Below are 17211 nucleotides of genomic sequence, written 5' to 3'. Positions count from 1 at the left end.
GGCTGCTAGCAAATAATAATATGCAAATAATGATTTCTGAAGGATAATGTGACAATATATATTTCTGATGATTATTTAATTATCACGACATGGCTAATCTGAGCAAGTGACTGCCTGTCTTGAGTTTTGTCGACAGACGGAGGCGACCGCCTCGTAATTCTCCATGCAGGAAAACCCCTGCTGAGACTCAACAAGAAAGCAAAAAATATATTTTTAGTAAGGAAAATGACAAAAATAGTAACTCACAGTGACTTGGATAAGTTACTTTAATTTGATTACTGGTTTGGAAATAGTAACGCGTTAGATTACTCGTTACTGGAAAAAAGTAGTCAGATTAGAGTAACGTGTTACTGGCATCACTGATAGCGAGTTAATGCATTTTAAACAAAACAACAAATCAGCTGCAACCTGAGTCTGCACCTAAACCCTGGATGGATAGGCATGCTCTTAAATGTTATATTTCCCCCTTGAAAAGACTGTTCTCACCATGTTCACATCTCTTTCCGGTATATCCAGCCAGGCAGGCGCAGTGGAAGGAGTGAGAGGAGTGTACGATGCAGGTGCCATCATGCAAACATGGAGAGGAAGTGCATTCTACACAAATAGATATGTTACATGTCAGTCATTCAGTTCCATCAGTAATGCATTATATAGACACACCTAAACATACACAACAAACAGTATATACACACATTGGCACAATATATCAAAATACGTTTTCTTGAGATGCAAAATTGCATATAGAAATATTGAATTTCGTTCATTTTATCCAATGTTTTTTTTCTTCAAATTTTAACCTTATAAAAGGGTTATACCAGGGGGAAATAGTTTGCCAGTAGGAAAAGAAACACTTAAGATGATGGATCAGAAATAGGTTGCCTCTTTGTGTTTAGGGTTTCTATTGTTGCACCACCTCAGACAAACAAGTTATTTCAGCTGAGTATGAGTGGATGCCAGGAGCGAATGAGCAGGAAACCTGCTTTAATAGATCCCATAACAGAAATGTTTACATGGATAAAGTTGCGTGCACTTGATCCAGGTTTTCATGTAAACACTGCCAAATAATGATGTCTAGCCGGAGAGCTTGTGTCTACAATTAACTGGCAGCTATTGAGGGAAAACAGTTTCATAACCTCCAGTACATGCACGCATCTTATCTATAAATGCATGTGGAAATCCCTAATGCGCAACAGATCCTCACATTCACACATTAGTCCACAAATCAAATCCACACACACACACACACACACACACACCAAAAGAATGCACAAATACACGGTCAATTCACAAATTCTACATGTGTCGTCTACATTTATTAAATGCACAAAAACTGTAAATACTGAGCCATTGATAAAAACTGTATATGTACAGTATAAAACCTAATAAACTAACAGTTTACTGAGGGTACACTTCAAGGTGTATTTTCTTATTTTAACAATTTCTATTTCTTATTCTAAAACAATTTATCAGTGTATTGCTTAAAGTACATTAATGTTTCTGTTTCAGCTTTGTGTGCCGTGTATAGTTTATTTAATGTATTAATATTATTCCTTATAAGGAACATCATTGTTTAAAGGTTGAGAATCCTGAAATAATGCTCGATAACTTCTATGCCACATTTTGAGAACCACTGCATAAAACAAATTGTCCAAAAGCTTCCAATAATGCAATTTGTTCCTAAAAAAGAAACTTTGAGAAACCTTTAACGGCCAGTTAAGTCACAATATTTTAATTGTATAACTGTTGTCTGGTCAAATTAGATTTTTAATTGTTGATATTTCTCAGAATCGTGCTGACAATCTCGATCAATGAGGGTCTGGATTTCCTCCAATGGTTCCCAATGGGACTTTTGAATGTCTACTGGTGCAATTCAAAGAAACCTTAAAAAATATTTAAGATGTGTATCTTTGTATTTTGCTTCCATCTAGTGGTTAAAGCATTAGTTAAAGCAAAAGCTGCACAACCTACCAGAGTTAATGAAAAGTCCATTTACGATAATATTTCAAGTTTCTCTGGTCTGAACATTCGTTTCAGACTCTTGGAGATCTTGGAAACTGTTAAAAAGCCACAGGTCAGCTCAGATTTGATGGTTTGCATATGAACCCTAGCCCTTATTTGTATATAATTTGCAATATAAGTTGTCTCGTCCGTCAGCTGATCTGATATTTGCTACTGTAATGATGAACAAAACATTTAATGAACAGAGGAAAATACAGATTTTAAACAAATAACCATTTAAATGTTTGCACTGTACAGGGAGGCTTCAGAAATCAATCAATCAATCAATCAATCAATCAATCAATCAATCAATCAATCAATCAATCAATCAATCAATCAATCAATCAATCAATCAATCAAATGTAATTTATATATAGCACACTTAAAACAACCACGGTTGACCAAGGTGCTTCACAGGTTAATGCAACACATAAGTCCCTACTCATACAATAAAAGTACAATAATAAAACATTTATAATATATAGTATACAATGTATCGTGATAATTAAAAGAAAAAAAAAAAACAACCTAACTCAAAGGAAAAGCCAATGAAAAAAAAAGGGTTTTTAGCAAATATTTGAAACATTCGAGAGTTGGGCAGGTTCTGATATGGACTGGCAAGTTGTTCCACAGGTTAGGGGCAGCTACACTGAAGGCTCGATCACCTCTGGTTTTCAGGCTACTTCTAGGTACATCTAGGTGGAGGAGATTGGCGGATCTTAGCGCTCTAGCCGGAGTATGAACATGAAGAAGCTCTGTTAAATATATTGGGGCCAAGCCATTTAGGCATTTAAAAGTTAAAAGTAAAATGTTTAAATCAATCCTGTAATGAACAGGGAGCCAGTGGAGGTGACACAACACAGGTGTGATATGGTCCCTCTTCCTCTTTCCTGTCAAGAGGCGTGCAGCAGCATTCTGGACTAACTGCAGACGCTGAATCGATGACTTATCTAGGCCTACATATAAAGAGTTACAATAATCAAGACGAGAAGTTATAAGGGCATTTATTATCCTTTCTAAGTCTTTAGGATGGAGATATGCCTTTACCTTGGCTATAGTTCTCAACTGGAAAAGACACGATCTAACAGTGGTGGATATCTGTTTATCAAGCTTAAATGCACCATCCAACACAACACCAAGACTCCTCACAGTTGAGCGACTGTTCGGAGTCAAAGGGCCAAGATAATTTACATCAAGAAGTTCAGGGTGTCCAAACACTATGATCTCTGTCTTGTCTCCATTTAAACTAAGGAAGTTTAAATTCATCCATGTTTTAATGTCCTTCATACAATCAAACAGGGGCTGCAGTGGTCTCTCTTTTTTTACATGCAGGGGCAAATAAATTTGAATGTCATCTGCATAACAATGGAAAGAGACATTATACCTCTCAAAGATGGAGGCCAGGGGCAGCATATACAAAGAAAATAAAATGGGGCCTAAGACAGAACCTTGAGGGACACCGCAGGTAAATGGAGCCTTTTCAGGTGGACAGAGAAGCTCCTGTCAGTTAAATAGCATTTAAACCACCTTAGTGTAGTACCTTTGATTCCCACACAATTTTCCAACCGTGACAATACCGAGAAATAAAATGCTGACAGATTAGGTAATGTTTTCTTATTAAAATCAGATGATTCCTATTAATTTATTACAATGTGAGGGAATACTACAGAATACCAGTATGGCAGCGCAGAGGCCCAACTCCACCCTATACATACACCGATCAGGCATAACATTATGACCTAATATTGTGTTGGTCCCCATGACCCGTTGAGGCATGGACTCCACTAGACCCCTGAAGGTGTGCTGTGGTATCTGTCACAAAGATGTTAGCAGCAGATCCTTTAAGTCCTGCAAGTTGTGAGGCGGGGCCTCCGTGGATCGGACTTGTTTGTTCAGCTCATCCCACAGATGCTCCACTGGATTGAGATCTGGGGCCCGTTCTTCGTACGTTGCTTATTACATCTGAGATGATTTGACAGATCCCAGATCTTTTAATCGTGATAACTGATCTCTGGCTAATTTGGTTCTTCAAACGAATTTGCGGATTGGATTAAAATATCTGGATTAAATGATCTAAGATCACTGCGCGTTCTTGTGTTCCCTGAAGAGGGCAGATACATCGATACTCGAAACCACGATCAGCAATGCAGCGATTGGCTGGCGTCAAGACAGCAACGTAATGACATCATATAATTAAAAAAGCCACCTGGCAAAAAACTTGACAAATTATACAATAAAAACCCCACGAATTTCTGGACCTTTATAAGGAAACAGCCAAACCACCAAACCAACATAAAAGTTATTATAGATAAATGATAAATGTTTTTTGTTTTTTTAACATGATTACCAATTATTTATATTCACGATTTTATACAGTATTTGTACACCCTTTACATTTTTATTTCAATGTTGTAATTTAATTTTTAATTCAATTTGGAGCAGATTTGTAACGTGACAGTATTAAAGTTTCTTAAGGGTCAAGATCAAATTATCTGCATCTCTTGCGCTGCATCAAGCCATCCCATAATATCTGTCATCGCTTAAATTAATGCACGGCTCAGATTAACTGTACAACATGTGTGTAAATCTCCAATAAAATTATAAAGTAATTATTCCATCACAAATAAAATCGCTCAATCAAGTGGCTGTGTCTATATTATTATATACAACATTATAATATTATATACACATTCTCACACAATATAACATTTTTATATTATTATTATTATTATTTAAAATTATTATTATTGCCCCTGGTTCAGTAATGAACTCTTGTAATAAAGTAGCAGTGGCTGGGACAGATTTTAAGTATCACCTCAAGATGCAATCTAATCCTGTTTACATGAAATAAGCTCATGAGCAGGTTTAAGCTTACGGACCTGTTGCTATGACAGCAAGTTCCAGGATGAGCTTCGAAGAACCAAACAATCCGAGATCTTGTCAAATCGTCAACAATCAAATCCAGCTAACTGAGTTAGCGACGTACGAAGAACGGGCCCCAGGGGAATTTGGAGGCCAAGTCGACGCCTCAAACTCGTTGTTGTGCTCCTCAAAGCATTCCTGAAGCATTTGTGCTTTGTGGCGGCGCATTATCTGCTGAAAGAGCCACAGCCACAGGGAATACCGTTTCCATGAAAGGCTGGACATGGGCTCAACAATGCTTAGGTAGGTGGAGCGTGTCAAAGTCACATCCACATGATGGAGGACCCAAGGTTTCCCAGCAGAACATTGCCCAAAGCATCACTGCCTCCACCGCCACGCCTTCTTCCCATAGTGCACCTGGTGCCATGTGTTCCCCAGGTAAGCCACACACACACACCCGGCCATCCACATGATGTAGAAGAACACGTGATCATCAGACCAGGCCGCCTTCTTCCATTGCTCCGTGGTCCAGTTCTGATGCTCACGGGCCACTGTTGGTGCTTTGGGCGGGGTCAGGGGTCAGCATGGGCTCCCTGACTGGTCAGCGACTGTGCCGCCCCATACAGAACAAACTGAGATGCTTTGTGTGTTCTGAGCCCTTTCTATTAGAACCAGCATTAACTTCTTGAGCAGTTTGAGCTCCAGTAGCTCGTCTGTTTGATCGGACCAAACGGGCCAGCCTTCGCTCTCCACGTGCATCAATGAGCCTTGGCCGCCCATGACCCTGTGGCCGGCCATCACAATTTGGCCCTCGTAAAACTCTCTCAAATCCTTATGCTTGCCCACTTCTAACACATCAACTTTGAGGACAAAATGTTCATTTGTTGCCTAATATATCCCATCCACTGACAGGTGACGAAGAGATCATCAGTGTTATTCACTTCACTGGTCATAATGTTATGCCTGATCGGTGTATATTTGCATAAGCTGGTGTGAATTTCTTACTCATGGCGGTATCTTTAGTTTGTAGATAGTATCATCTGTTGAACTCAGTCATTTTTAATGAGACTCTAATGCTCTAATATTCTCAAAATTGTTATTTCCGGTCTATCTTTGTACAGATTTCTTTCTAAACATTTCTTCACTGCACCAAGCCTCTCTCAGTTTCTATATTGGTGGTGTAGAGGCTTTCCATGTCCATTTAAAAACATTTTGCCTCCCTAGCTACCTCCATATCCTGGACCTTCTGTAAAAAGTGGTACTTGTCTTTTAAATAACTCTAGTGTCTTGTGGAAAGTGGGTTCAAATAAAAATCAGTCCATTCAGCCACTCCATAGCTCACTTCCTCAGTCTGAGACAATGAGCCTACACGAGGGAACATGTGGGAAAGACCATAGCTTTGTCCGAATCGCGTACTATGTGAGTAGACACTACATTTGAATTTGAGGGAACTTCACGACTGTTAAAAAAGTACTTTCTTTATAGTATGAATGTAATCCGGATGTATTACATCCGCCATGTTGTCACTTCACCATGTTCACGCCCTTCACCTCCATTCATAAATCGTCTCCCGTGGCCTCATGGGATAGTAAAGTGTCCATCATATGCACACTTCAGAATCTCGCCGGAAATAGTAGGTCATCCGGGGACTTTTCGCCCACTGTTTTTCAAATACTGTGAATTCGGACATACTACTCTGTTGGCGTACTGTTTTTTCGCATACTATATAGTAGAGAAGTATTCGATTTCGGATGCAGCCCATGATCTTTGTGTATTTTTGCTAGTATGTGACATCTTCTAGCTCTTGGCTTATCCCGCCCTCTCTCATACTGTGCTTGCCTCCCAGTTGAAATCTATCCAGTTCCTCTCTAATAATTTCTGTAGAATCTGTGACTATTGGTTTAAATTCCTCATCCTGTAACTGTCGATTAGCTTCCCTAATGTATTGCTCCATTGGGGTTAGGGTTCTGTCTGTTCATTTATTATGTTATATTTGTTGTCTTGTTGACATGGTGACAGGCTGGACTGTGACTGAGAGGTGTGAGCCTTCCTGAAATGCATTCAGTGCACAGCTGCAACCACCACTGCACAAATAAGCAACTCATACAGATTAAACACAACTCATACAGATTAAACACAACTCATACAGCTTATACACAACTCATACAGCTTGTACACAACTCATACAGCTTACACACAACTCATACAGCTTATATTTGCAGAGCGGCACATTGTTAGGTGTAATGCAAAGACACATGCTTTGTACTGAAAAAAAAAAAACTATATATATGACCATCTCATGCTCATGTTCATTTCCTCTTTCAGATGAATCCCTTATATTCCTCAATTGTAAATCACTTCAGCTAATAGAATCTGCTAAATGAATGAAAGTGAATGTAATGAACTATATTTCTTACCTGAGCTCTCCTGGAAGGTGGCAAAAAACCCATCAAAGTTCTTGTAACCATCTGAGATGAACAGAATGTGCAGGGAACTGCCAGTACTTTTGATTGGAGGAGGTCGTTCATTTCCACAATAACGACCAATCACACGCGAGTTCAAGCTGTCTCCATCCCTCACTTCAACATAGTCATACTGACAGCTGTGCTCAAACTCCAGGCTGAGCATCATGAACCTGAGACACAGAGAATGACAATTCTAGCGTTGCAAACTTGACATTTCAGCCACTCATCATCAAACTAAAGTGCAGTCAACCAAACTTAAGTCCCACTGCTCAAATGAAATTGTCGGCTGTAAAATCAGCCCAGCGCCCAACCAAACACATTTTCTGCGCACGTGAAGGATGCTGTTCTACAAGCCTTTACATAATGAATAATAGTTTAGCAACCTAACGTTTCATGGCAAATATGGAAGCATATTTTCACTTTAAATAAATTCATTTTGGCTTGACGTGTTGTTTGTAAAGAATGCCACTTGTTTAACTTATTATCTAATTTGTATTTTAATATATATTTTTATAGCTACTTATCTTTCATTTATATACGGTTCTGAAAACCGTTAAATTTAAAGGATTTGTTGAGGACCGAGGGGAAATTAAATAGCGCTACAGTGTTTGTAAATGTTTCATTTTATTTACCGGCATTTAATATAGGCCTACATATAAATGAATGTCTTTGTTTGCAATTACGAGGTTCACATGTGCTTTTGGAGTAAGATCAATTTCTCTTTCATGAGATCTTCCTCTTCCTGGCTGGGTTACATTTCTCCATGTCGTAAACTCTAGGGGCGGGGCTCTTAACCATGAATTTTTATGGGAGTAATATTCAAATGACGATTGTTTTCCACCGCCACATTTATCAACATACGATTATTCGTACAATGGGACTGTCGGCATACAAATGTTTGATCAATCACACGTGAACCCTGTCGTAAGATCATTTCTGTGCTTGTGTCTACGTTAGATTGATAAATGAGGTCCACTGTGTCTTAAACTGAATCTTGATCCTACATATTTTTCCAATGTTTTAAATATGCCTTTTATTTCAAAGATCCCAAACAAAGTTGTTCTGTCTCAATCTTTCTTGTCAGATAATTCTATCAATTAAGTTTTAAAGCTTTACATCAGTGTTTCCCAACCACTGTGCAGACACAGGTTGTCAGGGGTCCCGTGGAAAATTATCAAATTTAAATAAATATGCAAATGCTACAAATAAGAATATATCATTGGTGTCGGGCCAAAACCTTGTATCTCTATATTTCGTCATAGTTTTATAAAATTAATGCTATTGGTCAGCCTTTACAGCTTAAAAAGCATTTAAATGAGGTTGTGACTAAACCTCGTAACTCCTCAAACTGTCAGTCAAACCTCATAGCTCCGCCCACCTCCATTTAGAATGTGCCGTGCACGTCTCTATTTACCCTTGCAATGCAAACAAGCAAAGAACTGATGTTCGAGTATGTACAGCATTTTCTTTACTCAAGAAACACTTTGTCCATAAAAGGCTAATGTTTTTTGTATTTGAAGAGTGGAGAAAAGTCTTAAGCCCTATTCGGACGTTAATTGTTTCTCACGTGGAAGTCCGTAAAAATACATTTGCATGCCACCTCAGTGATAAAACTGGTGCATTCGGATGGTGATTTATTCACGGTGGAGGAGCAAGTTCTGTCTTGTATTTTATCTCAAAATAAAGGATGTCATTTTATTCCACATGGAAATGAGCAGAAATAAGTGAAAACAGCCTCTTATTTACATGAGGTCATCATAATGCTGCGGTTATTAGCAGATATAATTGCTGCCGTAAAAACGGCCCATTTCAAGTGTTTGCGTGCTTTTCTTCTTTTGATTTTTTGAGCGGTGATGAAATATATTGCTCTTGTAAATACTTGCCAGCATTTCAGTAATAAAAGTTTAGCTCTTTAAAATGCATCCAAATTACAGCGCAGTCCAACCCTACGGTGCTCTGCAGGGGTCAAAAAGGATATAAACAGTGCAATTTGAAGTGATATAATCTTGAAAACTCAAAGATGTGGATTCAGACGGCAATTAAATCACCACACGACCTTGGTGTTTGTCAAAAAACAGTAGGTCATTCGGCCTGAGATTTTTATGCGGATATTGGGAGAAAAACACTGACATTCTGGATTCGGGCAGCCAAATAGCTACAATAAACTTTATATCCTGTAAGTTGATGAAAATATAATGCGATTTACTGACCGTCTCAGATGAGGCTGTTCCAGTGACAGACCAAATATATCCGTCATTCACTGGTAACGCATTGAGCTTTACTTTCATAATATGTACTGAGATTTCTCTGGATTGCCTGAATCTTTGTACAATATTATTATGTATGGTAGAATGTGAAAGACCTAAATCTTCTTGGCAATCTTACATTGAGAAATGTGATTTTTGAATTGTTTGACAATTCTCTCATGATATGTGGCACAAAGTAATGATCCATGCCCCATCTTTGCTTGCAAAGACTGAGATTCTCTCTAATCACTATAACCTCACCTATTACCAATTCACCTGCTAATTGTGGACAGTTTCAAAAGAGTTTAACTTGGATATTCTATAAGCTTTTCACTTTTATTTTGCCTCGGTCTCAATGTTTTTTTGGGGATTTTTAGCAGCCATCAAAATCAAAATTCATTTTTATTTACAAAATACACTTAAGTTTGTGAGTGAAAACTTTGAAAAAATTTTTTTGTACTTTTGTCAATTAAATAAAGGTTAAAGAGAATCTTGATTTTATTACATTTTATAAAATGTCCCAAGCTGGATTTGGGGAGGTTAACTGAATCTTATTGTCAGCAATGGGTTGCAATAAAAATGGAAAATAAAGGCAGGATCTCATTGCATGCAGTTATTTTGAATAAAATAAATTACACTTCTACAGGTTATCTGGAAACAAAAACATGGGGAACAGAACAACCACTTTTTAAAGATATGATCTGACAAAGAACAACAGGAAGTGAGTGCTATATATACAGAGAGAACCACAAGGGCCTAAACGAGGACATTAACAAGACACAGGTGAGACACATGAGGGCAAATCAGAAACCATGGCAACAGAGGAGCATTAACGAAGAACACACAGGAAACTGATCTGAGAACAGTGCAAAACTAACTCAAAGTCTAACTGAAGCAAAACTCAAACACAACATAAAACAGACAACAACATTTAGTCATTAGAAAATGACTAAAAAGGCTGTATTATGCATGTCAGGCCAGTAGTTAGCGATGTCACTTTGTCAAGAAACACCCCGTGAACACGTAATACACATACGTTTTTGTTGTTTACATGGAGACGGTAAGGCCATCATTTTCAAAAGCTTACGTTTTCAGGCCTCCAAAACACTTTTCCGTTTTCAGTTTATTCGGTTTTGCATTTGGATATATACTTAACCTCTATAACCTGTAAAGGTTTTTATTTTGTATGAATGCCCTGTTTTTCCTGTTATTAAAAAACGATGAATGTAAAACCAGCACAGAGTGAAGTCAGTATGTACATTAATGATGATTTGGGACAAATACAATGTAATTTAACCCTTTAAGCCTAGAGGCATTTTAGGGTCGTTGTTTATGCGTCATAACTCTGTGAGGAATATCTTGTGATCAATGCAATGGATTATGTTTTGGAGTGAATATGGAGTCTGCTGTAAATATTGATGTGATTTTTTTCCACAATCTGAGCATGTTTGAGGAAGTTACGAGTGAAAACGTGACATAAATGCTGCAACCGTATATTATTTACATATGGGTCTTGCAGGGCTTCACATACAAAAAGTTGTTCACGTTTAGACAAAGCCCAAAAACAATTATGCTTTTTGTATTCTACTCCATGAGACCTTTCAAATGACATATAACTATCTGAGCCTTGTGATGTTTTTGACACATTGCAGTACATGTATTTCATAAAATAAGAAAAAAAAAAAAGATTTTGCTTATTCATCAGCAAATAACTCCGCACACATTCATTGTAACGTTCAGACTCTAAGCTTTCAAGTGACACCTATTTTGTGTTCAAAATCAAGGCAGTGGTTTTGAAAATTATGATTATACATTTTTTGTAGCTAGCTGGTTCCCGCGGGTGGACGCTCTGGTTTGGAGGGATGACTCCGCACTCGTTAAATCATGGTTAGTTGAGCTTTTAAGCGTTAAAATTATAATTTTATTCCATGCAGTGTTAGTATATTAATTTGATTATTAATTTACACTTTAGGGTTAAAGAGTTAATAGAAAAATATAGCTGCAAGCCGCGATGGCAGGCCCAAGCTGCAGCGCCACCTCTACCCCAGTGGCTTTAGGAAACCTGTGTATGGCGGACATTTTAAAGCGGGTATATGTAAGGGAATAACAGAGGGCACATGCATATAAACTGTGCTATTAGTGTCTCAATTCATTCTTGGTGAATCCCCCTCTCAAATAGGATTGTCACTAGTTTCCTGACCTTTTTATTATCTCCCATAAATATGTTATTTCCCATAACATATATATATTTTCTTAAACAGACTTTTAATTGAATGATTTCTTTGGTAGAATATTAACAGAGCATATATATATATATATTAAAAAAATAGTCTTTCAATAATCCAAATTCAGGTTTGAGACAAAAGCTGTGTTGTTTTTCTCCAGAATGGAGAGGTAATGTTTTCCTGGCTCTCAAACACTGGAGCACTGACATTACTTTTTTCCTTGCAGCAGGCGCGTAATTAACTCCTGCCAGATTTCTTGAATGTGTCAGATTTATGTGACTGTTGCACTCACTACGACTCCACAAGAACTGTGCTGGAGATAAACACTGAGGAGATGTAAACAACACCAGTCGAGGACTGTTGGGACAATCCAGGCACAGGATGGTTCTCAAGCCACTAATATTCAGTGTTGGGCACGTTACTTTAAAAATAATAATTAGGTATAGTTACTAGTTACTTCTTACAAATAGTAACTGAGTTATATCATTATAAAAGTAACTAATTACCAGGGAAAGTAACTACTGAGTTTTTTTTTTTTTTCAAAACTTGGATGCCCCCAATATTAAATATGTTAAATGAACGAATTGGACACTAAATAGAATAAATTATTATTATAAAACATTGTACATTAATGTACACTATTGTAATGTTGCTGTGGGACATTGTGAGAGACACCTATCAAATTCAATACATTATTGTAAATATTATCAGTAGACCTACTATAGTGTAAATATTATCAGCACTATACTACTCCTTTGGTAGTGGAGCTCATGTTATCACCTGGGTTTTTAGCCACTAATTTTGTGGTGGCATATGATGATGTGAGGCGCTTCATTAGATTAGAATTACTTGCCACAGACGTGGAGAGACTCTTTCTTCCTGGGCATAAGTTGCACGTTACATAAACATTCTTACCTTTCACCTCAACGAGGGAAAAGTAGCGTTTATACTCCCAGTTTACGAAAGCTACCTTTGAAGTCGTTGGACTTGGTGTGTGTGACTGTGCATATGCGTGTGTGTGTGTGCATCATAGGCAGTATTGGGGAAAGTTATTTTGAAAAGTAATGGATTACAATATTGCGTTACTCCCTTAAAAAGTAACTAATTGAGTTACTTAGTTACTTTTTAAGAAAAGTAATGCATTACGTTACTTTTGCGTTACTTTTTCTCACCGGGGCTGGGCTTGTTTTTGTTTTTGTTTATAGCAAAAAAGTTATATTTTTGTGCAATGGTAAAGACCTCTTCATACCAAAATTTACATAATAAGCCCCAGGCTGAGGTAAAAATGTGAATTCCCGCATGAACAGTAGAGGGCGCAGCTCTGCTCTGCTGCCATTCTGGATATTGGTAGAATAGGATGCAGGAGAAAAAAGTTTTGACCAATAAAAACAAAAAATCTAGTAATTTTCATCTTCAAAGGTCAGCAGCAAGACATTGGTAAATTGAATATAAAGGTAGATTATGCATATTTTTTTTTGTTTTATTTAACATTTAATTGTTGGAGGTTTGCATAGTACTCTGATTTTGCATTTGACTGATTTCAATCATTTTGAGGAGTACAGAATCTTTATTATGCAAGTGAGATAAATAAATGCTCACATTTAGTCTGAAACTACAATAACCGTCATGTTCACACACAACGCATCTGCACTTATTTTTCTCAACATGGGGACAGGAGAGCTGTCAGTCAAATTAATGTGAAAAAGTAACTCAGATATTTTGTTGTAAATTTACCATTGGATTCTCAGTAACGCTAACGGCGTTGTAACAGGAGAAACAGTCATTCGTTTGATACATTGTTACTGAAAAAATAATTCCGTTAGTAATGCCGTTTATCTATAACGCCGTTATTCCCATCACTGCTAATATTTGATTTAACGGGTGGAACAATATTAACACTGTCATGTGTGTGGGTCAGGAATCAATAGGCACGTGCGGACTGTGGGTCAAATAGCCAAGAATATTTCGACTCAGTACCCACTGATAGGCAGCTGCTTTCAAACAGTTCAAACTAGGGCTGGGCGATGTATTGCATGACATTGTTAGGCGCATCTCGTCAGTAAAGCCGGTTCCTTGATTAGTAGTAAATCGCCATCACCTGCTTTCAGATAGAGCAGCATTTACTACACAGAGCCGTAGTTCACTGACAAGCTGAGCCATATCGCATTAAATATCATGGACATATCGCCTGCGATAATTAATGCGATATGGCTCAGCTTGTCAGTGAACTACGGCTCTGTGTAGTAAATGCCGCTCCATCCGAAAGCAGGTGATGGCGATTTACTACTAATCAAGGAACCGGCTTTACTGACGAGATGCGCTTAACAATGTCATGCGATACATCGCCCAGCCCTAGTTCAAACTCATTTAAATGAGTTCATGTTTGGCTATATGTTCTTTTAATTTATGGAGACCTCTAAGCGTCTGTATAGCCTGTGGTATGATTTATGCACATTTGTTCCAAAGAGCCTGCTCACATGATGTAATTGTATTGTTTACACAACTAATGCACATTCTCATCTTTTTTTCCTGTTAATTATTACCATGTTGGCCTGTGTGTCTATTTTTCTTAAATGCATTAACTCAGAGTGCCTAATGTTGGTTTGATTGCTTGTTACATGAGATAATAAATTGTTATGTGTATACCTGATGTAGTAGATTTAACACTAGTAGATTCTTAGTACTTGATATTGAGAAACGGCCTAAATTAGTGCTGCTGTCTGATAACGGGTCTGGTGTTCTGTTAAGTACTGCAGGTGTGGGGCAATAGTTTGATCAATGGTTGATTTTTTTCCCTAGATAGTTACACACCTGTTCCTCGTCTCGTTAATCACCTAGCCTTGTGTATTTAAGCTCTCTGCTCCTTCTGAAAATAGGTGATTTGTGTATTGCCTGTGTTTTCTCTTTGTGTCTATATTATTCATTCAATCTTCCATTGGATTCTCTACAAAAGCAACCCATGACAGCCCTCTCCACTCAGATTTTCCTTCTGGAAGACGATTTATCGTCTCAGGAAGGCGATCTATCTGCACGTGTATATTTGCTCTTTTCTTATTTTCTGGGTAAGATCATCATGTTCAGCGACCCACATCAAGTGGACTATTACTCTTCAGGGTCAACGATTCTGTAGGTTTGCATCTCCTTGTCCTTGCAGTGACATTGGGGCAGTCGTGTCCCAATGGTTAGAGAGTTGAACTTGTAACCCGAAGGTTGCAGGTTCGAGTCTCAGGTCCGGCAGGAATTGTCGGTGGATAACCAGCGCCCTCCTCCACCATCAATACCACAACTGAGGTGAGACCCTTGAGCAAGGCACCGAACCCCCAACTGCTCCCCAACAAATTCCAAGAATGGGTTACCATATTTGGCCACACGTCACTTCACTTCACTCACTCACTTCACTTTATTATGAGTGAAGACATGCATGATAAGTGTGTTAAGTGTTTGGGTCAGGCCACTCTTAATAGTGTATCATACTGTCTGCACTATGAGAATTTCAGGATGGTACTTTGTCCTTGGCTTCGGTTCTCCCAGGTCACTCTAGCACCGCAGCTGTCGAGGCACCCCATGGGTTAGGATTTTGGAGATCCGATGTTGGAACATGAAGCTCTGATAAGCGAGCCTACAGGTTTCTCTTGCTCTCTTCCAATCTTGTCTGGCAGCCTCTGACTTCACCACTGTAACTGTTGGATATCTGATGTTAACTGTATCCAAAGTTCGTTGGAAATGTAGAAACATAGTGTCGGCCCAGATCCAGGCCACATCTGGTACATGTGGATTCCACGCGGCGTACCAGATGTGGACTGGATCTGGATCAACACTATGTTGCATTAAGTTGCTTAAAAGTCTTAACTTGAGTAGATCACATGGAATGTACAGGATGGAGCAGATTCTTCCTGAAATGACTACCTGATCCTATCCTAAAAACTTTACCTCGCTTATGTTCTGTGTAACTTTACCCTCCTTTATGAGAGTCAGGCTGCAACTTGGGTGTTTACGGCACTGTAATTATGACAGGTGGTCCTCCCGTTACTCACATAGGGCCCCTTGTGTTAGACCAGACCATGGGTCAGATATCCCGTGCTGTTGTGTCCTTTCAGGGCTCCGTTCCAGATGGTCAGCCTCCAGTAGAGGCACAGAAATAGATCTCATGTTTAGAAAATTGGAGATTTACAGGCTTTATCCATGAGCTCCTCCTGTATGGATTCTGCTCCCTGAGTAGTCAAGGTTGTTGAAAAATCGCACTGCAGTTTCTTCTCCTCCAAACTTTGTGCCACAGAAGGGTCAGATATTTAACAAATTTTGCCAATTGTTCGCTTGTTTTGGTGGTCTAGCAAAGATTTTGTGGCAACCAAACAAGGAATGTCACATTAGGTAAGAGATAATCGATTCTAAGGTCTTAGCGGTTCTTGGCTTAAAGGTTTTGGCTCGAGTGTCTTCAGAAGATATTCTGTATGTAACCTCGGTTTACTGAGTAAGGAATGAGAAGTTGTGTAGCTTGCCATTCTCCTCTGAGTGGAGACTTTTCAAGCACATCCTTTTGAGGCATCTGCGACCCAATGCCTTGGTGTGCAGTGCCAGCGCCATCAACAAATAAACTGTCATGACTTTACACAGCCTTCAGACAATCTTCACACGTGGGGATGTTTCCATAGCATCAGCTTCTGACCAGGGCCGTAGGCAGGGTTTTAAAATCCCTGAGGTTCGGAGCCATGCTCCGCTAGATAATTTCTCTGATCTACATATGTGCATTTTAAGACGTCTGAAGGCCAAAAAATGTCTAAACGATGGTTTCAAAACCATGTCAATGGACAGTAGAATATTTGTCAATCACTCTTTCTTTTTCTCTTTCTTCTTATCTTGCTCAGTCTCTCCAGCCTGTGACCGCATGCTAAGGTATGTAATCAGTAGATATAAAATGATCTGTAACAATGCAATACTAACACATGTTTTACTCACATCAGTGTGTTGCACCGTTCCTGTCGGATCTAATATAGAAGGCACAGCATTGTGTTTTAATCTCGACCTGTATCTTGTTTACAATCGATTCTGCGTTGAAATGAAGCAAACAAACGCGCAATGTCTAACGCACATGAGCTGGAACCGGCATGTTTAGCTCCACGAGTCGGTGGGCGGGGCTTGAGGCGGTGCTTCTGCGTCCTACTACATCATTGGTCGACATATTGTGAGAGCTCTCGTTTTCTGGGCCTGGTGTCTATAAAAGCTTTTCTTTGACTAACAAGGACGTTTTCAGCTCTGAAACTTACAGGATTTTCTTATATAACAATGAACGTTTATATATCAAAGGCTCAAAGGAAAGTTGATTTCTCAGTTCATCACCCCTTTAATCATTTCAAAATTCAAAATGGTGAATTTAGACTTTGATTTGATTGGTCATCTCAAATATTTTGACATTGA

The 17211-nt window shown here is 38.6% G+C and overlaps 1 protein-coding gene across 1 annotated transcript in view; it reads right to left on the bottom strand.

The window, feature by feature from the left end:
* Positions 1-17211, bottom strand: part of pamr1b (peptidase domain containing associated with muscle regeneration 1b) — a 41328-nt gene that overhangs the window by 11210 nt on the left and 12907 nt on the right. Inside the window, exons 5-6 of the mRNA XM_079809366.1 lie at positions 7278-7495; positions 487-594 (exon numbers count right to left, since the gene is read on the bottom strand). Of these exons, the coding sequence (XP_079665492.1) occupies positions 487-594; positions 7278-7495 (326 nt within the window). The remainder of the gene's footprint in view (positions 1-486; positions 595-7277; positions 7496-17211) is intronic.

This window comes from Gobio gobio (assembly GCF_949357685.1).
Source record: "Gobio gobio genome assembly, chromosome: 25".
Lineage (NCBI taxonomy): Eukaryota > Metazoa > Chordata > Actinopteri > Cypriniformes > Gobionidae > Gobio > Gobio gobio.
The sequence above is the reverse complement of the archived record's forward strand: the minus strand, read 5'-3'. Positions and strand labels throughout refer to the sequence as shown.